Source organism: Varroa destructor, unplaced genomic scaffold (assembly GCF_002443255.2).
Source record: "Varroa destructor unplaced genomic scaffold, Vdes_3.0 BEIS01000006.1, whole genome shotgun sequence".
In the NCBI taxonomy this organism is placed as follows: Eukaryota; Metazoa; Arthropoda; class Arachnida; order Mesostigmata; family Varroidae; genus Varroa; species Varroa destructor.
The window spans coordinates 16,210,063-16,236,098 of NW_019211459.1; the positions used below are offsets into that span (position 1 = coordinate 16,210,063).

At 41.8% G+C, this 26,036-nt stretch overlaps 1 protein-coding gene and 1 long non-coding RNA gene across 11 annotated transcripts in view; one reads left to right on the plus strand and one right to left on the minus strand.

Annotated features, from left to right (window-relative positions):
* Positions 1-26,036, plus strand: part of LOC111253032 (protein kinase C-binding protein NELL2a-like) — a 44,045-nt gene that overhangs the window by 11,699 nt on the left and 6,310 nt on the right. For 9 of the 10 annotated variants that reach the window (XR_015316172.1, XR_015316171.1, XR_015316173.1 and 6 more), the window contains 12 exons: positions 18,869-19,063; positions 19,357-19,510; positions 19,761-19,884; positions 20,533-20,679; positions 20,830-21,123; positions 21,353-21,538; positions 22,169-22,391; positions 22,759-22,837; positions 23,229-23,401; positions 23,700-23,927; positions 24,172-24,584; positions 25,001-25,243. Coding sequence is in view for 5 of the 10 variants with exons in the window: in XM_022811843.2 (XP_022667578.1) it covers positions 18,869-19,063; positions 19,357-19,510; positions 19,761-19,884; positions 20,533-20,679; positions 20,830-21,123; positions 21,353-21,538; positions 22,169-22,391; positions 22,759-22,837; positions 23,229-23,401; positions 23,700-23,927; positions 24,172-24,584; positions 25,001-25,243 (2,459 nt within the window). In the remaining 5 variants the exon portion in view is untranslated. Of the gene's footprint in view, positions 1-9,409; positions 10,153-18,868; positions 19,064-19,356; positions 19,511-19,760; positions 19,885-20,532; positions 20,680-20,829; positions 21,124-21,352; positions 21,539-22,168; positions 22,392-22,758; positions 22,838-23,228; positions 23,402-23,699; positions 23,928-24,171; positions 24,585-25,000; positions 25,244-26,036 lie in introns of those variants that run through there. The other variant, XM_086973705.1, reaches the window with a different exon arrangement.
* Positions 7,474-9,198, minus strand: LOC147754918 (uncharacterized). Its single transcript, XR_015316176.1, has 2 exons — positions 8,679-9,198; positions 7,474-8,140 (listed from the first exon to the last, which is right to left on the minus strand). It is a non-coding gene; the product is annotated as an uncharacterized LOC147754918 (long non-coding RNA).

Sequence of the window (26,036 nt, forward strand, 5' to 3'; positions counted from 1 at the left end):
AATGCTCGTTATCGTTTAGACTCAATGAAACAGACTGCTTTACCCCTCACGAGTCACGGTCATCCAACAGGCCCGCTCTCAAACGCTCCTACATCATGTACCTATTAATTGTTTATGGTTGTTCGTAATAAATCATCAACACATAAGGAGCTAACTTATTTTCTCGCCTTTGGCTTGATTGCCGGAAGGCCAACGAGGTAGGTGCAGCATTCTTCTAATATGCACTTATTTGTCTGTCATGCCGCTGTGCCTTCTGGTTATTATGTTTTGTAATGCTGAGGGGGGTTTAGTTGATGTATTCGGAACTCTTCCAGTACTTATCTGTAGCTTTGTGTTGGAATTTTTCCCATACACTATGCACGCTCCTCGCGAAAAAGACACTGGCGTTTCTAGTTTTTTGGGATGATCGTATCTTCAACCAGTCGTCAAAATAAAGAACTCGTTGTTGTATAATGGCTTGGCCGAGAAAAAAGGAGCGAGAATTAGAATCTAGGGTTTGCAAGAGTGTATGTTGTGGCAGACTAACAGAGACATGCAGTACACGTAGTGTGCCATAGACCCTGACTTGTGCGGATTTCCGAAAAGACGGTTTGTCTCACATCGTCCAACGCATTTGGACTTCGCATCACCAGTATGAAGTGACTGCCAGCATAAAATGAACGGTGACTCGGTCTAGTTACACACTGCACTTGAAGTCGAGGCAGCTTGCCATAGACGACGACCACGATGTAATGGTTCTATACAGATGTTGGGTTTTCAGATGTAATTTCGACAGCAAACGCAACTATATGTGAAAAAATAAGTTTGTAACCGTCAGATTCAGCCCGATCTTTTGCGTTTATTTAAGTTAATTAACTTGTGACGGAATTGTTTTCACGCACCTAAATTAGATGACACGTAAATGCAAGCTATCATAGCTTCGGCGCTTATGATTTATCTGAATCAATGAAGAATACGCTTTTCACTGTTAACAGTATTCATGTTTCGTTTGTTAAACAATTATCATATTTCCTCACAGCCTGAATAAGGTTCGTTCAAGTATCTTTTCCTTGCTTGTATCTTATCGTCAATATTCCCGCATTTTATACGCTCCATGGTGCCAACACGCAAAGTCTTCTTGAGATCTATTGCACCCATAACTAAGGAGGCAATTTTGCGCACAGAGGCAACGCATCAAGACAAGCAGGAAAGCCGTTGGAAGTGGAAAGGATGTCTTTTAAATTTGATTGAACTCTCTCTGATGAACTTTAACTCGAAGATATATAACCGGGCTAAAAAGATGAGTTGAGAAGATTTCAGAGCTTCCGTGGCTTTTTTCATATGCTCGGAGTAGGAACGGGAAAGGGGCTGTTAACGGGATAACATGGGGCACGTTCAGCGATGGGCCTGCGAGACATTTTTTGCATACGTCGCGCTGTTACCAGCTACCAGTTTGAGAGACCCGGTGCCTTTATGTTACTCCATATACCGCGTCGGCATACGGAATTACGACACTGCTGTAGCTTCTGCGCCTCTTTTATGTTGCAAATAAATATCACCGTTAGCTTACACATGCCACTTACGATAATGGTCTAAGAGCAGATTTCTTTTCCCGTCCGCACATTTTTATAGAATCGGGTCGTGTATTAACTTACGAGTTATTGTTCCACCACAGAACTATCAAGTGAGATTCGTTCTTATAGGCCACATACGTAGACACACTTCTTAAACGGGAACGTTTTTCTTCATTCGAAAACAGTGTTTTTCTTTAAGTTCGTCCCCGTTTTAATAGTCGATAATTTTTTTTCAACGGAGTTTGCCTATCTGCAAAGATCTCTGAAAAGCGTTTCGGTAGGTTTCATTCTATTTGTGAAACACTTTCAGGAATATAGGCACTGACAATTCAGAAAAATAAATATACAAAAAGTCTTCAATCTTATTTTTAAACGCCAGCAATAATTTCGGTAGTTGGGTGGTCTATTGTATATTGTTGGAAATTATCTAACTTGTTTAACGTTCGCTTAGGGGGTTCGGCTATGAAAAGCTGATGTGAACCCTGTGGGGTGGTCGGTCAGACGCATTCCCTATTTCCACCCAACTGTTCGGACGAAGACGACTCGGCAACGAGTCTAAACGAACCGCGCCCTCGATAATATATAAGTTTGGTCCCATAGTCTACGCTATGCAAATGCGAGATCACATTGTCCTTAGCAGTAAATAATAACATGAGGTATCGACTTCGCTAGCCAAAATCACAGTCCGTTCTATAAAGAAATACATTCTCTTTATTTTTATTCAGTGCGTAACATCTGCGCACAAAATAATTAGTCACATAAATATGACCGCACCCCTAACCCACGTTATTTCACCTATGGGAACCATGTGCGCCAACGATAGAAGGGCCTTCAATTAACATTGTCTCAGAAATTGGTGAATCGTAACGAGCCCCTTCATGCCAAATGACAGAAGAGCCTTTAACGAATGCAGCGGTGTAATGTTTTCTCCCCCGCGGCACCGGTTGCTTTCATCGATAACATTAAATAACTACCGACTCATATAGCCCCACCCTCCCTGTACGGGGCTACCATCATGAGCGACCCGCTGACCAGTACAGCCCTTTTGTAGGTCGAGGCCAAAGCCCACAAACAGGATCCTCTGCATTTGGGGCGGCTTGACACGGTCGTAAGTACTTTAGTCGTCGTTAGACAAGTGGCATACAAAAGATGACATTTTATCTAATATTTTGTTCTACGGCTAGTCTACTGGTATCTGGCTAAAAATAACACAATAGCGTACGTACCGTTCGTAGAGAAATGGACAAAGTGTCTTTAACCATGTTGATTTAACAACAAAGTATTTGGTAGACTGGTACAATACGAGATAATGGTAAATTTTACGCTGGTATGATGGTAATGATAAAAACTAGCCGATAGCAAATTTATTTTGTTGTTGGTTATCCTTTTGATAAGCACGCTAAACCGTCTAATAAACCCCGGCGTACAACGTATCACTTTACATAACTACAGATACCAATATTAACGTAAACCCACATTATTCAGATATAATAAGATATGGATGAACTGTGCAATGAACAAAAATTGATGAAGCTAACTCTAATGATTATTAGAGTTCTTCAGTCATTCCGAAACCTTCCAGGAGATTTGTGTTCAGCTAGCTTTATTCAACTCTGGAAGTATCCTGCTGACTATGATTATTTAAATACCCCCTTTCACTCACATAGTGTACATCCAACTTACATATATATACATATGGTAATATATATATATATACACATATGGTAAATTGTATTAACTGGATATGGGAACATGAGCTTGAATTGTCAATTGATCATAACTGTCAAGAAAAATTCTTCTCAGACTAACCAAGTGATCTTTAAGTTTAGTGGTTAAGTGTACACAAAGTTACATAAAAGCGCGCCGAATCAGTTGGCTACTCGTAGCTTTAAACACGAATATGTTTAAAGCTACGAGAGCTAAAGGTCCGATGGGGGAAATTCCCTCGAAAATACCCGATATCCTTAAAAGCAGGTGTGTTTTTCCCTCAGCATCAAGCACCAATTGTGTCAACAATGGTTGTTTTGTGTATTCAGTTTGTGTAGGCGCATGGCACTGACCCCCCAGCTTGAGATAGCGCCGATTATCACTTGAGGGAGAACCTCCAAAACAGTACAAGCACATTCTTAAAATATCTGTTTCATATCTCAATCGGAACTTGAAGGTTAAACTGTCTAGCTTTCCCAATGGTAGATTCAGATCAGTTCTTTTTTTAATAACCTTCATAAATAGTTAGTGATAACTGTTTGAATTATAAAAGCTTCTTCACATCATTCGCTGCCCACACATTGCCAACAAGGCACTTTCTGAACCATAATAACATTTTCGTCCTAATATAGCCTTTCGCTAAAGTCAGGAAGCTTATTACAATCTCGGAGCCGTCGTTGACCTTGAGGGCCTTGTCACGTGGAATGTCGCGTTGTCTCAATTATTGACCAAAGACTTCCTCACAACTGATATACTTTGACTAGATTCGGACGAAGTTAACAGAGCACATAGATGGTGTAAGTGTCAGTCAGATATTGAATATCTTCGAAACTTGAGTTTTACACGTTGGATGTCTAAACTACTTATCGTCTACGTAGTCATACGCCTGAAGACCTATCGGGTAATTCTCATTAGGCTCCACTAGTTAACTGGCACGCTGGTCCGGTCTTGCTTTAAGCATTTGATCGTCCTAAAAGCTTGTCTATTTTTAAGGAAGTTAATAGAAATACAAGCCGCTTGAACGGAACTGTACCTAATTCTGAAGACGTGTCGCGATGCTGTCTACACACAACAAATAATGTGAATTCAAAGATGGTCTCAAAGTTTGACCCAATCTTCAGACCCCAGTTTTCTCTCTACTGTAAAGACAACCATCATCCAGCGCTGATATCATTTGTGTACTTTCCGTTGTAATGCCGATCATTACCTCCGTCGTATTAACGTCCAACGCAGAGGCATCCGTACCTAATGATAACAGCCTGTCGCCTCCATGATCATTGTACGGTTTCTCTATCTTCATCAACGTAGTTTGTTGACTTTTCCCTCTCTCGTTAATGACGCCCCCAGTAGATGCCAACAGGGCACAAAGTCATGCCGGTGTCGTCGTCGTCTTAGCCTCTCGACGCGATAGTCCTTCTGCTGACTGCACACAATACGAGTAGAACAAAGCAAAGATCGTCAACAAAACTCACTTATCCAAATAATCGATCGCAACACTCACCGTAATCCGTTCCACTGAAGCTCTTTCTACCTGCGATTAAAGAAAAACGCGCCACTTTCCTCCATTTTGGATAAAAGCATACTGTCGTCTGATGAAATGTCTAGCGGGTATATTGGACGTAAAATCCGAAACATGGAGAACAAATTCTTATTAGATGACGAAATAGAGCCCATTCTTTTGATTGTTTTTGTTTCTTATATCAGGTAAGCCGATATCATTTTAGAACCATACTGCCTACACTGTCTGTAAGATTAGTCCCTAAGCGAACAAAGGCGTGTGTTCATGGAGTGTTTAAACAGACGTGATGGCAGCGATAGCGACATTCGGGCACAACTTCTGTAGTCAGGGGCAACTGAAATTGAATATTTTGCTTCGTATTATATAATTCGATGTAGTCATAAAAACACCATTAGGTATTTCTTTTTTTCCCTTTACGAAGCTGTTGACATCCCTACAAAGTACCTCTACTCTGCCCCGTGGCTGTATATGACGCTTCTAGTGGGTAAATAAGCTATGGCAAAGTGTATAATACAGTTCAACAGAAGCTTCTGCAGCTCGCATATATGGATATTTACATAAATTCACAAATGGCAAACGTTCCCTGAGACTCTTTCGAAACGTTTAGATTCACCTTTACGGATACAGTTGTGCCACGGTATCCGTGCATATGTAGAAGATTGCACGATAAGTACCACGTTAAGAATATTTGTGAATAGTTTCTCTCCATCCACGTTCTAGATGTGAGAAGGTACTTTGTTTTTGCAAACTGATTCGCCCACTCTTTGTAGTGCGTCAATAGGCTACAGTGATAATGGCCAGGTTGCTGATGCTACCGCTGTTCGTATAGCGGGCGAAGGCAAAACCAAAACGATGCACTTTTTCTTTTGGATTGCATAGTTGCCTTAATTTTCTATTCTACGGAGACCTCTAGATACCCTACTTCTTTTAGAAGAAAAGGTCCTGAGCACTTTCCATGTTTCAACCTAGCCCGTCCGCTTGGTTGTCGGTCTCATCTACAGCCAAACACAGAATGTATCATACCTCCCAATAACATATACACTGACGAAAACCACACCCATCCGATCATTTCATCCTCATGAAACGTAGGACCACGAACCCACCGCGTGACCAGAAAGGACAAGCCAAGCTCCCCCGCACTTCGGTGAGACTGGATCACTCACGTCGGCGTATAGCATAAGCCGTGCAGTACAGTTTCACAGCTACTTGGCCTTAGGGTAGATCCAGCCGACATGATCTATTTGAGAAGCATCGCGACTGGTCCTAGTCCATGAGTCATTGGGGCGCTGACTGCCAAAACACTAAATCAGCTAGTAGTCAAGGCGGGCTGGGTGGCAGGATTGTTCGTGGTTCGTTCAATGCACTATCGGTTTAGCCATGCTGACCGATTGTAGCGACACCTACTCGACGTGTTGGTGATGGTTTCTTTATCGTTTGCTTATGCGTTTTTCTCTACATTGGTTCTCCGATTCGTCGAGCAACTGACTTTAACGAAGCACGTAGTGACTCTACAAACGGTCATCAGGTGTAGCGCTGTTAGGAAAAGAGCAAGGCAGTCCTCCCCAGACAAGGTACATTAAACGGGCATCGGGTAAGGTGCACACACCCGCAGGGGTTTTGAGGTCATTATCTATAATCAGTTCCGGGAAGTGACTACGTCTACTACTATACGAAATAAATTCAACTCACCAAATTAGTCATATGCGCGTATCGGTAAAGAGAGTTTGAGAAGTTATATTTTGAACACCAGGTGGTTCAAGTTATCTTTGGTTTTGCTCTGTTTAATGAAATATAATTGATACTTAAGTCAAAAGCTGAAAGGGCTGAAAGCTGTTGTCATAAAAGCTAGACCTTATCCTTTAAGCATTAATATAATGAAATGCATGTCTACAAATTACATTAGGAAATTAGGATGAAGGAAATCTTTCCATCCGAAGATATTCACAGTTTCCGTTATTGCCATTGCCAAAAAGCTAGACCCTCTTTATGGCTTTCACATTTTCAATGACTGTGTAATGCAACTTTTTATGCAGTCAAAAGACAGAAGGCTATTTACTTACTAACCGTTGGCACTGGTTAATACTATTTAGGTCGAATATATATACTGCTACGATGATGCTATATTCAAAGCGATTTGTAGCAGACGTAAAGTCTTACCACAAAGAATTTACCAATAAAAAGAAGCTCTCTGTAGTTAGCCTTTACGGGGCGAACTTATAGATTGTTAATTAATCTCATATGAACAGTGAACGTGACGGAAATTAAGTTCAGTGTTTGTAGCTGCAAAGGTTCATCTGAAGGGTACTGACTTTTTTTTTTGGGGTAAATGCGATATTACTTTGATGATCTCGATATCCGTGTGCCCGTTTATGATTGAATGCGCTAGAAGTTCGACAAAAAGTGGAAAGTACTCTTTTAGGCTATAGGGTGCCTTGTATGGCATATTATCTCGGTACCCAAAAAAATATAACTGACTAGTTTAGAGCCCAAGACGAACTTCGTTTTAATATATGCATACTCAGAATACACAAAGCCATGGAAGTTCAAAAAAGTGCCCTCTCAGATATTTCTGATCAGTGTCTTATACTATTTTGATGTCTATGCGAACTTGCTGTCTCTAAGAGAGTGTTGGCAACTAAAACGTCTCCGATTATATTATGGCTAAATGGTATAGAGATATGAATAGACTCGCAATCAATATGAGCCAAATTTTATTTGGGTGGTTTCGCATACATCGCGTTTAGGTCTTAGGACCTCGTACACAACATGACGGCAACGTTTTGTTGACTCAATTTTCGGATGTTAAAGTGCTGTAGGCGGCTGTACTGTACTTTAGAACTGTTGTTTACGGGATCCCTTTGGACCGCCACTCTCTTTCATGTCTGTGTCTGGCTCCCAGGCCTGGTTCGCCAGCTTAGCGAACGTTTCGCGTCAATGACCGCCCGCACCATCTGGCGACCAAAGAAGCCGTTAGAAGTCGCTGGCAGTGCTGTCGTCCTAAAATGAACCGAACATCTACAGCATCTGACCTGTACGATACGTAACGTGTCGCTCTGTTCATCGTCGTTTCAGCGCTCGATAGGATTGTGGCTACGAACGAACACCGCACGGAAGAAAAATCAAAAACAGCAAAAAGGCAGAAAACAGCCTACGCATGCTGAAGGTCGAGCGAAAGGCGGACATTAGCCTCGAGAAACAATGTTGTCGCTAACCCCCCGGTGCTTTATTCTGAAACGGGGGAGAAAAGTCAGACATCGTAACTACTTCCACTTTGTTCCTCTGACTTCAGTATATATCGTCGAACAGTCGGTGACCGAGGTCGTCGGCGCGTGGCGCTCTATCGCCCCAGCAAACACAGCAGCTGAATGGGTACAGAAACGAAGTCACACGAGGCTTTGTACTATGGGTATTACATTTGTAGTACGCATTGTGTATACAGTCAACAAACAATGTAGTAAATGAAAACCTGGCGAAGTCTATTGCGAGTGCAAGTCATCCAATGGCATGTATTGTAATAAGATAAATACACAATGCGGCGTAGCAAGCCGTATGCCTATGATTTATGTATTAAAAATAAGCATTGATAAAATAGTTATTTAGTAAAATATCAATTAGATAAACCTGTTATAGAAACCTGCGAAAAAAAATTACATTTAATAAAAATGGATTACGCAAATGACCCAAACGTCGCTAGACAATTTGAACAAAAGCCACTAGGTAGTTGCAGAGTTTTTGTCTCGTAGTCGCTAAAATAACAGAAAATACGCCAATTATCGTAAAAAAAAAAGCAAATTTGTAAAAAAAAAAAGGGCGTCCCAACTAGAACTGTTTTGAAGAGAAACCTCGTAACCTATTGCTTAGACGTTTAAACGACACTATGTTCACCATGAAGCGCTGACCTATGCATGTACTCCCTACGATTTCCGGAAGCGTATCAATAAATCTCAGTTTCTTCTCGGGAGGTCGAGCACAGTAGCTTGTACTGTTTACTCCACGAATTTCTAGCAATATTTTAGATACACATCAGGATAAACGTTTGCATCCAAACACAAGCGCGCAAAATGGCAAATTGGTTGTTGGTCTAATTACAGGCGCTGATCACCAAGGCCATTCAATGACGGTTGCATCGACTATGGAGCCTGCTAGATTATCAAGCAATAGGCTAACAGATCGGAGATCTAGATCAGAGAAAAGCCAATCAGGCATGCATATTTGCTAAAACGAAGCTTCTAAAAACTGCTACACATCAACCGGTACACGAGACACCAATCAAAGATTTGCCTCAAGCCACGAATTAACCGAACCAATCCGTAATAATCCATCGAATGTATTTTATACGTGGGCCTCGATACGCGCCTCGATCCTAAGGGAAGCCTTTTCATCGTTGCTACAACGTCTTTCTGCTCGTTCAGTTTTCATTTTACTGAATGGTGTACCTCGTGCTACGGTCAGTTGAGCGAAACACGTCTTCTGCACCCTTTGATAGGTGATCGATGTGAACTGCACGTGTGTTCGATTTATCGAGCAAGCACGACGTGGTAGCCATGAAGCAGCTGAGTTTGTGTTGTTCTCTCTTTGAATCTGCCTGTAAATATCATGTAACAGGCCATGCGCAAGCCACGCATCGTATTATCGTCGTGACCGCGCTGGCTAGTATTTACTTTCTGCGTCCTTCCAGTGCGGATATCGCACCAAGGGGAAAGCGCAGAAGCTATGGATACGCGTTCTAAGAACGGCTAACCTACCGTTCCTTTGTCCTTGTTAATAATGAATGCTATCTTTCCTTATTTTTTCTAACTGGAAAAAGGAAACACAGTAAGAAGTAAAGGAGACTGAAGCTAGTAAAACTTTAGTTAGTCTGTTAATGTTGTCCCCCATTAGTTTGTATCGAAGCACCAAAGTTCTAGTTGCGTTTTTACCAGATAGAGTAGTGTGTGGATGGTCGACATCGCTCATCAGTGACCCAAGGCGTCGTATACATTGAGTCAGTCAAGGTCTTTGACGGCACAACTGCTGGCGGTAGTCGAGCAGTGGCGTAAGTGCGCTGAAATCAAAGCTACTCAATGTGACCGCCTGCTCCAGTCCTTCATAGTAAGCGATACCCTGCATCATGTTTGGATGCATACCAGGAAGCCATGTGCCACAATCGATGTAGCTTCAGCTTCCGTGTTAAGGCTGAGAGGGGCAACGCCCTTGGGGGGGGTGTTCGGAGCGTGCGATTTTTCAAAGAGGTTTGTAGTGATGTTTTGCGGCGTGGCCTACTTCTGAAGGCACTTGTCTTTTGGACGCTGTACACAACGGTGGTCGGAACCCAAACCTCAAAAGGTTCAACGATGTTAGCTACACTGGAATCGACATCAGCCGCTTTTCGTAGTAAGTACATTGGTCGGTACGGCTTTTTCCACAGGTCTATGGGGATACAGAATTGAACAGTTTCCAATGCGGTGAGTAATAGTTAGAATAAGTTATGAGGACACCCTGAGCAGATTCTTGGTCTGAGCACTGGAATTAACTGGCGACACGATAAGCGAAATCTCGACAAGAAACGTTGTTGAGACGTTCTGCATCCGTGTATCAAGTGGGATTGCCGGTTTGGTGCTTCAGAATCCAGCCTAGGTTACGAATAATCCGCACTACTGTATCTATATATCGATAGAGAGCTATTGTAGAACCTAAAGGAGGTTAACGCTTAACTTTTGTTAGCGTGAAATTGTCTTTCAGTTTGAAAAAGGTGAGCTTTCAAATTAAATACATTCGCGAATAATATCTTCTGGCAATGGCTCCCGTGAAAGTGTTACGCAAAGCTTTAAGCCCAAAGTTTTTTAGTTATTTTTCTCATCGATAATTGTTGAAAATCTTGGGAAAACTACGCACATGTCGTCCTACACAGTGGCTTAAGTAAATGCAAATTCTGTTCGTCTAAAGACGAGCGTACGCTTAGAGTAGATATTCTCTGGTATAGTCTGACCTATATTGAAATAAACAGAATAGATACATCTTCCGTAACCATAGTGAAAGGTACATTTTCTGGTCTGTTTGTATTGCAAGCTTCACTTTAAACGACAGGTACGTCTAGCATACAAAGAATTTAATATACTCGTTTGGTTAGATCTTTCGCGGATTCGACGAAAGTTTCTAACGATAACAATACATCAATCATCTGACAATAATACAGTTCACCATAGTGTGTGATGTCAACTTCTCGGACCTTCAGTACAATGGTAGTACCGTATATTTTTAAGACTAAGTCTGTCTTCATTCATTTAATTCGGACGCCGTGTCCACTAACTGACGAGTTCAGGATGTTCTATCATTTGCTCACAAAAGCGTGATTACCACTCGTTGGAATGATCAATGAAAATTAGATCACAAAATGAATACACCATATTGGTCGGACATGTACGCTTTTCGAGTCGAGGCGCCAATTTTTAAACGCTATGTTTTGTAAATAACATGTCTATGTGAATTGCCTGATGAGTACACGCTTCCAATAGGCCAAGTGGCACGGTTTACTAAAGCAATAGTGCCTCTGATAATTGGGGCTTGAAAAAAATGGTCTAAAGTATCCGTTGGTACGCTAATGACACGGTTCAGACCGAGTGTTGAGACACTAAAAAATGCTAACAGATATTGATGTGTACATTCTAGTACGTCCAAAAGATGGCTTTTCACAGTAAACCATCAGTAAGATCCAATTCCGAAAAAAAAAAAAAACATTTTTTCAAGGACGTAGCCAATGCTGGAATATGTATTGACTTGACTATTAATTGATCACTGTTATCATTCTCGTAGTTATTTGAGTGCGTCATTTGTTAAGACCTTACATAGCAGCTCGGAAAACCGTTACCGACGGATAGGTTTCGTACCTCGCGATTCGGATTGCTCCCGAAGTTGACTTACGAACGAAATATTATCAACGAGATAAACCGGGTTGAATGCCTAAATGGGCGTAGGTAAAATGTCTAGATAGACTAGTAAGGAGACAGATATTTTTTGGTACCATGTGTACATTTTCTGATCTAAATTTCGACAGCAGCTCATGGTGCGAAACGACGGCCTTCTGGAAGAAAAACAAGACTCTTTTAAAACATTTTGTTGGTATGTTATTTAAATTTATGAAATAAAAACATTTTCGAACATATTGCGGAACATATCGCTTGAGTCACTGAGAAAAGCAGGCCCAAGATCAACCTGTAATACAAGTGTTCTAAATAATAAGATCATAACTCAGTTTAACAGGGGATTTATAGTACTTGATACCCAAGACGTTTTTAGAGGGCAGATGACACGATCACAGTATGCAAAAGTGCAAACACGACGCATTGCTTCAACCCAATGAAACGCATCACATAGCAACTGAATTGCTTAATAATTGTTTTATCATGGGATGTCGGCCAAATGTTAGTACTATACATTGTCAAAATGATTCTCTCAATTATTTCCAATACAACACATAAACATTTCGTCACGTGTGGTACGGCCAGTGGTGCGAAGTGCCCCATATATTTCACACCTCGTATTTCAACCAGTTGTGAAAATGCTTTTCGTCGAATTGATTCGTGTTCATCAACATATCACGCAATTCCGTCCGCTACAGTCGAGGTGCGCGGTCTGTAAATTTTACGTTACAGCTTTTGTCGAATGGAGCACTAGCCATGTTTCAGCTCTTAATAGATAGACCAATCTGTTATATTATAGCTGACCTATGACGTTGGTATGGCCAGCGTTTTATCGGACTAACTACACCATCACAAGCCACCCTTTCTCCGGCAGGAAATAAGTTGACTTCCAAGATCCGAAACTTCTATAACTGTCGAATTCCCTGTACTGCCTCTTTTTACTTGATGGTTGCACTACTATAGAGTTCGATCAGGCTCTCCTGATTTCAGTCTACGGATCGCTCAGACCGCCGTTGTGTAACCACATGACTATGACGTTATCTACTGCTACAGCTGGCGGATTGTTTCGAAGACGGCGGCAACTGAGATCACGCACTGCCGCCACTGCCATTGGCGCTATTGTGACCTGTGATGGACTAACCATACATGAGTAGGATCGCGCGACTGGATAACGCTGGCCTATCTAACTGTACTCTTTGCTGGCAGCACAGCCGACATCGTCTTCGCTAGTGAAGCGTATACACAGCTGGTCTCCGGAGCGTCGCGCAGGCTTTTGTCCTCTCGTCGGTTCGACGGTGTCTCGCTCTCCATGGAACGCTTCAGTGGTTTGCGAACGTAGCTGGGCAGCTTCGGTTTGAGTTAGTTTCGGGTGGGAAGTGCCCTTTTTAGACGCGCGGCATGCCGCTGCGACGCCCTGCCCGGGGGCCGCAACAGGACAATAGTACCAAGCAGCGCTGTGATTGCTACCACACAGGCCGCTACTGGTGTATGGCTGCCTTTTCGAGAAAGTTCGGCGACACCACTAAATCTAGCGGGAGGCTCGGACCAACTGTGGCTGTACAAAATCGGGACCTAAATTAATTCACTGGCCACAAAAACAAATACAGAGAAAAATGCCAGGAAAAAATAAATATATGTATATATATGAGTGGGAATAGGGCTTTTTCGTCCCTTGTTAAGCAGCGGAACTTCCCCCACGCAAACAACAGTGTCGTTAACTATTGAACCGTTTTTATTTGTCTATCAAGAAGCAAGCACAGAGTAAATTAAGCAAACGATCTTCTGTTGGGTTTGGAAATATAAGTGCGAGACATTATTATTAATATGGAAACGAACTGGAATAAAGAACAATGTTTCTGTGTACAACTTGATCGGTTGTCTTGCTTGTAGGTGTAAGAATCGAGATGAATCTAGCTTACAAACTACACTAAGATGAAATTGCATTTGTAGAGCATTTATATCAACCGCGGCGCTTCTATTAATTATACTTTATGTCGTCACGTTTTTCCGGCAAAAGAGATACTTCACAAGCCCATTTACGATAACTATGTGTTGCCTGTAATCGCTCCCACCGATCTTAAGAAAATAAGGCGGACGCTATAGGTATCGATCGGTGTTGTCGCTTGTTACTTAACGGCACCGTTTGAAATCTCTCGCGTACCTATTTTTTTGTGAAAATTCAAGCCAGATTATTATGGAATAATAACAATGTAAGCCTATTCGTTGCCCTATTTGACGACTCTACAAGTCCATACAGTTCGGAGAAATGTGGGCCAAAATTGCTTCAGTAAAAAGATATTGACGATGTATTTGTGCAAATTGTATACGCGTATCTTTCTTTGACGCGTACACGAACGATCGGTCGATTTAATAGAAACACTTAAAAAAAAAGTTCCCTCATTATGAACGATATGATATGAATATTCTTATAACCTTTCAACAGACGGATGCTATTCATCGAGCAGAACCCATAGCCAAATCTATGAGAAATTATTAACAATTATGGAGCTCAGTCTAATTCAACACCCCCGTCTATATAGTAGAAAAAACTTGATAAAATTCCATAAAAGCTGACTATGCTTCTCTATCTCTTGTAGCAAAGCTGTGTTCTGTAACCTAAGTGGCTTTAGCTTGCAGAAGTAGTCATGGCGTGGTTATTGGGCCTAATTTGTTTCTGGTGTGAGGAGACAACTGAACAGCTCCTCAGTCCTAATGTACCGCCAGACACGCCCCTTCCACCCTTGGTATTTGTATAGGACAGGCGCCCCTGGCCTTCTTAGGCGGGCAGACTCCCTCGAGTTCCCCAGCTATTCCCTGAGGCATGCCAAGTATTCTTTCTACTCGGACGCAGTAAACGGCGCTGTAAGAAATCAAGTTAACCACAAGTGGATTAAGTACTACTCGCCTTTTCCAACTATATTGCCCCGCATTAAGCACAAGAAGTCCCCGACTATAACTGGACAACTCGTCTTCATGAGCGGCAATCGTTCCGTTCTCGTGGCTAAGACATGTAACCGCGACTCTCCGAGGTTCAGGAGTGGAACCCCTGTCTTTCTTCTTCGTCCGATAGGGTTTCAGCCCGTGCCTTTCAAGGATAGCAATTTCGCCTTATATGACACGATAATTTTACCTTTTTACCACGTGGTAGCTTTGCCATTACACAACAGAAAGATTTTGAAGTGTTTGAATACCCGGAATATTGCTTCTGGAGTTCATTTGTGCGCAAATTACAACACTTAAGAAAGCTGTGTGGATTTTGTTTGCAACATAAAAATAACTCTTTAGCGCTAGTGCGGTATAAAATATAATTTATGATTATATTGCTATCTTAACAAAATACATTGGCTGACTGTACTAAGTCGCTATCGGACCCTTCTGGTCGCAACTACTGGAGAATGCTTCTTATCTTGCAATTTTCTTCAAAATCTCTACCTAATAGTTGATCACCTTGAAATACAGCTTAGCACAGAGAAAACAGTGAACGCACCCTAGATCTTGACGATTCGAGCTAAGTTCCCATATCAGTCTTAGCTGTTAAATCCAACAGTAAAGAACGTTTTCTAAAAGAAAAACAGGAAGGAAAAATATTTTATAACATACAGCTTCTTACACGTAGTTTAGAAAAACATTTCGCAAAAAACCAAGATGGAGAAGATTCTTCATTCTGCTGGGACCCGAGGACTCGTCGTTTTCAGTTTTGGCGTGTTATGGGCTCACGCTCCACCAGATAGATGCTCTCCAGAGACATGCAGGACCCCTGACATTTGCCTACCAGGACACACACCTAAACATCATCACATCATATTAGGCAGAGCTGCGCCTGGCAACCTGTCCCATTAAGGACTTCCCACCAAGGTGGTCGGTTCAGTGGTGGCACCTAGTTGATTTAACGTAAATATGCTAGCTATATTAGCTTTGTTCAATTGGACCGCCTAGGTCGATGGCAGGGCTGGTTGTGTCGGTGATAATATCATAGACTAGTTGGCCGCCCATGTCGTCAGGTCAAATAATTGCAAATGCCTCTTGCTTACTAATTTACTACGTTAAAATTTCTATACCGTGTTAATATACCGCATATAGTAGTACGACCTCTACGCCGTAAAGATCCATGCGATTCCGTAGTTTTGCCCTGTATATGTGATTGTCTGCCCGCTGATTTTGTGTTTGCCAGCGTTGACTTTGCGCAAGGTGGATTCGAAAATGGCGCATACATACGGACAAATTAAATGATTAATTTATCTTTTCTCATTTACGTTTGAAATTAAACAATATATTAGGTAAAATGTTCTGAAATTAACGCGTAGAGTTATTTAAAATGTCTAACGATATCTCTGACACCTTCGATGGACTCTGATCCATAGAGTAACGATCGTATCCGTACGTGTACGTAATATGTATACGCCCTTCACGCTTTAAACAAAAAATACAATTCGAGTTCAGATTGTTTACGGTAAGGGCGTGGCGAGTACCCTGCAATTTGAAGAGTATATTTAAATATGCAGATGCGAATAAATGCGGTCTGCCTAATTCGTGGTCGGATGCACTATCGAAATGTGCCTAACTGATCGTACGTAATCCAGAAAATCTTTTGCTGTTTTTCAGCTTAGATCGCAGCTTTATCTATCAGTATATTCGACTCTTCAGAAGCGGCTAACGCAAAAACAAATGACCCACTACAATCGATTGTTGCCCAAGTTCAGAAGGACTTCTCAAGGATTGTATCGCATACACGTACAATCTGGAGTCAAGCCTAAAGCTTGTCACTGATCGATTGATTAAATTCCTTCCGTCGACTAAGGCGACGCATGTACCCTAAATTAGTGCAAAAATTAATAAAAATCTGCATTATACGAATGACAGAGTAGTAGCAGTACTTTGTCTCCATCTGCACAACATGGGTAGGCATCATATCGGAGACTGGCCCGTACTATTCGTTAGTTTCATCATCACTGCACATCCATTCGGTTTTCGGCCCATTCAAGCCTTTACAACCGTAGCGCGGAGCTTTTATCAGGTCCGTTCGGCTTTAAGATTTTTCTAATGATATCTACGAACGCTGTAGGCGATTACGAGTAAACTAGTCACAGGCTAAACCGCAGCCGTCACATGAATAAGCACGATCCAGGGTGGACAGTGGTTCACGGCCGATAAGCTAAGCCTAGCTGACCTTAGGTGAATTACTGCCGGGCACGGTATCTGGTTCAGTAAACCGTGTCGACCCGTTGGGTGAACGCCAGATCCCCCCTGACACCTAGTGGAACACCATTATCTTGACACCCGAGCGACGGCCACCTTCGTACGCTAATTTTATTTCGTGCGATGCGGCCACAGGATCGGCAACTAGATCTATTTATGGCTTTGTTTTTCCTTTTGTTCGCCACCCTCAGATATGTACTTCGATTTAAGATTGTTTTCACCAAACTTTCTGGCGTTAACGAGCTTTACGGTGTCAAAACGTTTCAGCACGGAGTAATGTAAATACATATATATACGGTTAGTTATGTTTAATTATTTCATTAGATTTAGTCGGGGACGTTATGGAAATTTGATAGTGTTATGAAATGATGTTTTGTTATGCTGTCTTGTTGTGAAGATATTTAGTGATCCGCAAAATGCTCGTAATGTCTCTTTATTCATAGACAAAACTACTGTATTTTAATCTGGACAAAACACTTACTCCAACAGCAACACCTTACAAAGAATTAAATGAATAAGTGCCAGCCATTAACATAAACCAAATAGAAAATCACGCGTTCTAGATTGCTTCTAGTAATAGGATCGACAGCAGACGGCGCTTTATGACTTCACAGCTGAAAGCCCCACGCCAGCGATATGATGTTGGACCTTTTGAACGTGTTCTTGTCGATAAGTTAAGTATGGTAGGGTGCTCTGGTACAACAGTGCAACAAAGAACTTGCTCAAAGTAAAGATATGAAACGCGCGCGACCCGACACCCTCGACTGCTCGAGATCTTTTGTCTTCGAAGAACTGTATCGTGTATCTTACACTATCCAATGACGCGAAGACATCGCTATAGATGTTGTTCCAGGAATGCCAGTTGGAAGAGCGCACAAAGGGGGTGGGTCTTGAACATAAAAGTGGCTTCATTCTCTGACGTTGCACGTGATTAGGGGATCAAACGTTCACCACTGTCTTTGTTCTTCTCAGTTCTGGATAAGCGACCACGTAACAAAGCGCTCTGAAGTGCAAGAACCGCCGAGATTTCTACGGGGACGAGATAGCGGGAGTTTGCCAATAGTAGTTACGCACAGAGACCGGGCGTTCTACCTAAAACATCTGAGTGGTTCAACTACGTGGTAGATTAGATAGCTTATTATGGCGGTATTTTTAAATGTTTCAGCCATAAGAATCATTGTCGTATAAAGAGAACAAGAAGCACAACCATTTTAGTGTTCACTAGATTTCGCTGGCTCAGTTTAAAGATTACATTTTACTCTTCTTACCCACTTGAGATAGTATTCTAAATCTTGCAAAATAACGTGTCGTTTATTAGACTATTGAGAAAATCTGTGATGTTTCTTTGTTTGCCCAGCTTTCCACGGCGTTCCAACTTAAAAGTAAATACGAATCATAATCGTTTAAGTTCTGTCAATGCGAAACGGTTCGCGTCGGCCGCCTTGCCGAAGTACAGATGCATGTACACGTATAATTCGAGGAATTAATTTTTCGAAGTAACTCTTCTATAAAATATCTTTCGTTTTTCGACGTTGGGTCTAACTGAACATATCGAATATTTTTTTTTATTTTCAATAAACGCAGCCCATGAACGTAACGGGCCATTTACGCAATATTTGCAAGAGTATACATGGATCGTTAGACCTACTAGCGCGATCCCCTCTCTTTGACTGGTGTTATGCGATTTATGAATTGATATTTTGCTATTTTCTATTGTATCTTACCGCCATCCTTTAGCGTAATCTCGTACGTATAGCTATATGTCTTGCAAATGTGAGCATCCATTTATTATTAGTACGGCAATGATAAAGATATGAATATATAGAATATATATAGTATGGGAAGTGTATATACTGTTTCCGGATACGTAGCCTGCAAGGATCGAAAAAAATGCTAGTAACTATATTGATAAACACGACGCATCTATGGCAGAAAACGTTTCTTTAACCTTCAGCTTGAGTTAACTGTTGACCTTTCAACTTGTGTTATGGTAGTGGGCCCCCACATACACCCAGTCATGGGAAGTAGAGATGGAGATTCCGCGCTAAATAATCAGCGGGCAGTGACGCCTCAATACCAGACGACGCGTCAGGATCAACATCGGCCCATACAATATTCTTATCAGGTCCAGCAGCAGTCGCAGGAAGAGCCCGTAGTGCTCTATACCAAAGGACAATACAGTTCAGCAGGTATTTAGTTAGCCACGATTAATAACTTTGCTTGATGCTATAACCACGCTTATTAAGGATTAGCACTTCTACGTTTTCTCTTAAACAAATGAAGGCGCGTTAGTTGTCGCACTGGTATCCCTTTTTACCAATAAAAATGTCCTAGTCGTCGAGACCACGTCGACCCTCGGCCTCGACGGCGAAAATCCCTCGTTTTGCTACATGTTTCGATCTGGTAACATTTAATTTGCAACTTCGGAAAATATTTAACTGTTTTTCGTATACAATCGCATACGATCTCTTGATCATTCTAGATAGACCATTCCGGATAGAAAATCACACGCTTCTGCAATCTGCTCTAAAGATCTTTGAGCAGAACGACTTTACAATAATGGCCAATCTCCAACAACAAATTGGATCCCAGGCCATTCTACTATCACTCGATCAACCGGCACCGATAAACAAAGGGTTAGTATATCCTCTGACGCTACTTCCTTGTATGTTCTATCTGTTGGTCAGGCGTAAACCTTCAATTTTTCGCGTTCAATTATCGGTCTATAGGAAAAACGTGAAGTTTTTTAAATTGAAAAATTAAATCCATACAGGTTGTTGCAGAAAACATGTTTAGCGTTATTCTTCGTGTCAAATCTTGTTCCTTGGTGATGGGATTCTTGATTTGTATTGATACTTACGTGAGGTAATGCACAAATAACCATAGGTTGCTGGAGATAACAATCAGTTCGCAACATGCTGAAGTTTCGATATGGTACAGGAGTCCTGCAGGTGTCTGGCGGAGAAAAGTCTTCCCGTATGTTCAGCTGGCCAACAACCAATTTCACAATGTAAGTAGCGCCATCTCTGGCGATAATTTGCATTGACGCTTCAATCTTACAACTATGTTTGTAAGTCTAACAAGTTCTTAAACAGCGAAAACAACATTTTTAACAGGAAATGAACTGAAAAAAAAGGGAATCCGAGGCAGCCGCTGCAAGTCCGTGAGCACGCGCTGCTTGATTATCAAACCGTCGATTCACCTCGCTATCGCACACTCCTTAAACTTGATCTGACCTAGGAAAAATTTTGCCGATTAAATCTGATTACCGGATAAGGTCAGACTTTCTACATCGTCACCTGGAGAGCCTTGAAAAATTAAACGATTTATCTTCTACAACGATAATTCGAAATTGTGTTCCCCAGAGCTATGGTTCAGTATCGAATACCTCCCAGCCAATATTATAAAGTCTAGCTTGTTACAAGGTCACCATTGATGATCGATACAAGACATTGTAGTCAAATAAATATTGCTGTTCTGTAGTTCCTATAAGCACTGTATATTACCAGCTACTATCTGATTAATGCTAGAAAAACACTTTTTTTATTCGCAAATTCGATTTGTAAAAATGAGTGCTTCATTTACGTGTCGTTAACGTGACGTCATTCGTATGAGGTTATAATTGACCTAACGTTCTGTTTCTCGACGGATCTTACAGATATCATTACGCTTCACAGGAAACCAGGTAGCGTTATTTATTGATTGCACACATAAAGGGAAACTATCTCTATCTGGCGGCCGTGCCCACATAACGCAAGACGCCCAACTTGTACTTTTCGATAGAAGAGAAGCTGATGCATTTCTGGTTAGTACACACACAGTCTGGAGCCGCATAAAAGTATATACATCTAAATTTGTTACGTTCCAGGTACTGTTATTATTTTCTCTGAGACGATCTCTTTTCTCCGTCAGAACGTTGCGAGTTTATCTACATCAATTAATTGCTTTGACACAGGATGAAGTACGTTACGTCTACTTAGCAGCAGGGCCCCAGGCATTGCAACGGTTTCAATGCCCCTGGCTTGTTGACGAGTCTCAGCAGGACAAAGACGAAAGGTTAGCACAACTTGTTCAAGAACAGCAAAGGTATAAGAAGGACCTAGATGAGGTTCGGGCCACATTAAGGAGGATGCAGCAGAGCGTTGATCAGATAGAAAAAATCGTTTTGCCAGTTTGTGAAATTGACCAGGCTAGGACCAAGAAGAACCTGGAAACTTGGAAAGATGGCTGCAAACAGTGCACCTGCGAGGTAAACATTGCAAATAGCATGGCAATAGAATATCTATTGACGATGAGATAATTTCCTTTAAAAGCCACCAGCGTTTGCGTTTATATTATTCATCGAACACAGCTTTGCACAACCACACCTGCTAGGTGTACTGAAGTTGTTTCATGGGTGCAAAAGTAGGCCAGACATCATCAAGCATAACTGTAACAGCACATTCATTAACTTCTAACTTTGTTCACGCATTTTTCAGAACAAAAATGTTACCTGCATACCGTTACCATGTCCTAGTCGCGTGAACTGCTCAGACCCGATGTTGGATCCGTGCTGCAAAGCCACATGCGGACGAAACTGCTCTGATGGAGCTGATATTCTTATTCACGGGGATTCTGTCTATACGTCGCGATCCCTTACGGGCTGCATTGTAAAGACGTGTAATGTAAGCGAGCAGCTATTTGATTTAAATTATAAAATATTATTAAAAATAACACCCGTTTAAATGCAGTCTATTTATGCTAGCAAAGGAAGATTGGAATGACCGGAAATCAAGAATATAACGTCAGAACATTTCTACGATGGACTTAGAGATTTAATTTACACCCTGATCGCCTTCACATATCTGCGTATTAATTAAAATATTCTTTAATAATTTAATTAGAATATTTTTTCCCCTCGTGAACGTGCCTCCATCACTTTACTTCGAGTACTTCATTGATCGCCGATGATAATTAGTAGATATGGAAATTTGAAGCTTAATTATTGCACACGCACTGAGTAAGTCTTCTGAATAAGAGATGCAAATTTGTATATGAACCCGGGGTAAGCGGCAAGCGACTTAAATGCGTGCTGATGTGTGTACGAACGATAGCTTTATTTAGCAATAAGGTGAAAAGTGTCTTCGACTGATACTGTTACTATTAATTAATGAGTAATAGCCGAAGAATAGAACGTGCCAGGATGGAAGCACGGTTAGGATCATCTTCTTTGGTCCAACTGTGCTCTACTCTTCCTGTTGTATAATACTGTGACAATGAATAATAGACATGATGTGGAATGAATGATTTGTCAGGCGGGAGTTATCACCTTCAACAATAAGACCTGCCCACCTCTGGCCTGTCCCGAAGAAGATCGGGCGCTGCCGGTGGACGGCTGTTGCCCCATTTGCCTGCGGCGTCATTGTGGGACATTTTTAGGCGCCTGTGCCGAAAACGCCCACTGTAGCAACCATATGATGAATCCACGCTGCACCTGTGATCAGGGCTACAAAGGCGACGGTGTCACTAAATGTGAAGGTATGTTACTGGGCCTTAAGAATAAAAATGTTTTGGCATACATAAACGATGGTAATAAACATTTTCTTCTACACTGGTTAGCTCTTGTCATTGACTGACTATAGACGCCCTAAGCAACACGCAAAGCTTTTCCTTAGAAATCTAGATGTCTAGTGCTATCGTTATCTCCACCGGTTTTAAGGTCGCACACGGTTTTTAATTAACAAAAAAAGATAATAATGCAGACGTTCACAATTTACCTAATCATATATTTAATCATGATTTAAGTCAAAACTTTATGCACAGCTTTCAATATACTTACCATGACAACTTGTCATCATCAATCACGTACCATGTACAGGCAAAGAAATTTATTCGACTGTTACAGATATTGACGAGTGCGCTTCAAAGGACTTAAATCATTGTTCCGGAAACAGTGTCTGCGAAAATACTCCAGGAGGTTATAAGTGAGTAGTTTTTGCTACCAGAACCATTGGAGAAACGCTCCGCTCATCTGACCCATAAATCCAACCTGAGCACTTACAGATTTGAATCAGTGTTATCATTATTTGCCCTCGTGCTAATTACTGCTATCGCTATGTTGCCGATGCAACGCATGATAATAAGACGCCATTTTCCACCATTTCACCTATTGGAGGTCTCGTCAAGATGACCAAATAATGGTTAACTAGGTACCCAATCAACCAGTTCAGTCCTGGAATCACGTATTGAAAAAAAAAGGCTTATCAAGCGAACGTATTGTACGTGCATGACCTATGAATATACATAGAAAGAAAGACGAAAATCTATAACAAGCAATAATCTATGCGTGAACCTAAATGCAAAATACGTTCGCAGTTGCAATTGTAAGGAGGGATATCGTATGGATTCAGTCGGGCATTTTTGCGTCGATATTAATGAGTGCGCCGAAAAAGATTTCTGCGACTCGGGAGCCACATGTATAAACACGAATGGAGGTTTCCGGTGTGTATGTCCTGAAGGGTACCGAAGCGAAGGCCGAGCGTGTAAACGTGAGTATAAGATGGGTTTAGCGCTCGTCTATAGACTGTAGTTTGCGTTGTTTTTTTGCCCGATCGACGACGGGCTTCTGTCGTTTCAGCTGATTCTACGGACCCATTACGAAGTGTCAGTCGAGTTGAAGCACTCCTAATTTTGCATTTATTATTCGTAAACTCATGTCCATATGTGCCAGTTGCCACACGAAAGAAGTACTTCTCAAATCGAAGATCGAGAGACCAATTAAGCCGCTAAGAAATAATTAACTGCAATAGACACTAACTTAGTCCCCGATTAAATTCTATTCCGTAGCGGTTTGCACAACCGACTGCCAACATGGAGGTTACTGTAAAGCTCCGGGGCTATGCGAATGCCGTCCTGGATACCGAGGCGATCTTTGCCAATACGATATTGATGAATGTGCTGGATCCAACATGTGCGGAAAACATGCCATCTGCATCAACCAGCCTGGCCATTATTACTGCCAATGCAAGGACGGTTTCCAGCTTGAAGCATACAATGGGACTTTGCACTGTGCAGGTCACAAGCTAATATTTAGCTTACCTTTATTTGAGGTTATATCTATAGCACCGAAATAATTTCCTTCCGAAATCAACTAAAAGAGAAACTATTTTATATCTCTAGCATCATCTCGTCCTAGAAATGGCTATAGCTCCCACCTGACCCGTGTCCATGGGCAAGCACAGAGCGTTTGCGTTAGATAGAAATGCTATGAACGTCGTGAGAGCACTCACTTATTACTTCGTGTCCACTGTTACTGCAGACATCAACGAATGCGCCATGGATCCATATACATGTCCCAGCGGATGCAACTGCATCAATCGAGAAGGCTCATTCACGTGTGCATGTCCCGCGGTGGACTCCAGCGGTGCCAATGTAACTAGCTGGAGTTGCCGTGTAGTCGATAGAAGGTTGAACTTCAGCGGCAGCGTAAACGACGGCAGCTCGTTCAGTATCGAAAGGGGTTGTACCTCTTATACCTGTCGACGAGGAACGCCGTTGCGAAGCTCATTCAGTTGTGATTGTAGCGATCCTCAGCAAATGCATCGGGCGTGCTGTCCTCACTGTTTTCAGGAGGAAAAGTCACAGTGTCGCTTGCGCGCCACTGATGGCTCCATCGAAGTCGTTGCTAATGGCCAACGCTTCATTCAAGACTGCGAAATCTGTACATGCTCCGTGAGTAAACAAAATTTACGGCAGGGTACCGTGTAGCAATCCATAGAGACCGGGCAAAGACTGTGCTTAATGCTGATATTGAAATACTGCTACAAGTTTGGTAACTCATTTTACAGCAAGAAGATACCTATAGTTTAAGTGTGATAAATTACAATATGAAAAACTTGTTAGATGAGATTAAACCATAATATGATTATCGACGTTATCCTCACAACAAGTAGGAGTAAAGCACTTATCGATTGAATGCGACAAGTATCACTACTTATTACGTACCAATTGATAACCCTTTGTATCGATGGGGATTAATAAGACATCCAGTGGAATAGTTATTGCATAATGTTTGAAGTAACTTTTTTCCTTTAATCCAATTTTCGACGTGTTGCCGCTACTGATGATCTACTCGCGGACGTGAATAGTTCGGCAGCGTTCGCTGTTCGAAACCTCTGTGTCCGCCGTTAAGTTGCCCAAACCCTCAACAGCCACCAGGCCTCTGCTGTCCAATCTGTCCTGATCAGGACGCCTGTGCTCCAGTCAGTCCCCTCGGAGGTTTCCAGGAGAGTAGGCCTAGAAGTGTAGGAGATCGCGGTTGTCATCTGCCGCCCCAGTCGTTGTTTATTGAATCTTCACAGAATCCATGGGCACGAATATCTTCGCCCAAGGTAAATGGCTCGTTAATTTCACGGTTTAGCCATAATGGTTAGCCTTCCTCATAGCAAAAGCCAAAAGAAGCACAAGTGCCAAGGCAAAAAATGTCTTTTCAAGACGTTAAACATGCACACACTAACGTAGGGTAAACCTACATACCTATGAATACCGTATATGTACACCGAACAGGCGGAGCGGGGAGTGCCCTGGTGCGATGCGTTTTGCAATAACAGCGGTTTTTTAAGAAACGCGAATCTTCTAGGCGCTTAGTTAAAATGAAGTATGTTGTGTACTTGCGTTAACAAGTCCCTGTTGCATTCGGCATAAATTGTAGAAAACGAACAGCAAAAGTGGTTTCTATATTAGTATGAACCTGTGGACAAAAGGGGGCGCTTGATGGACCAGAAGTCCCGCCATCGACATGTTTGTCAGACGACACATGTGACGGAACTGACTTTTCTTTAATACAAACCTTTCTCTATAGAGATAACACTTTTGCAGATATCCTAACAGCTACATGTTAGGTAAACACGACATATCTGATTTAATATGCAGAGTAACAAAAGAGTTGTTCATCTGTTACCGATACGCTATAGCCTGCCATAAATAAACAGTCGCTAAAAAACGTGACAAACCACCACACGGTTACAAAACACAGATAATTTTTCTATCTATGTATTTATTTCTAGAACACCAAATGTATAGTGTTTTTTACTACTTTGCATGGAATGGTTAGTAGACAGAACGCTACAAAGGTGATACGAGCGATAAGAATCAGCTGGTACTACACGTATATATACATATATA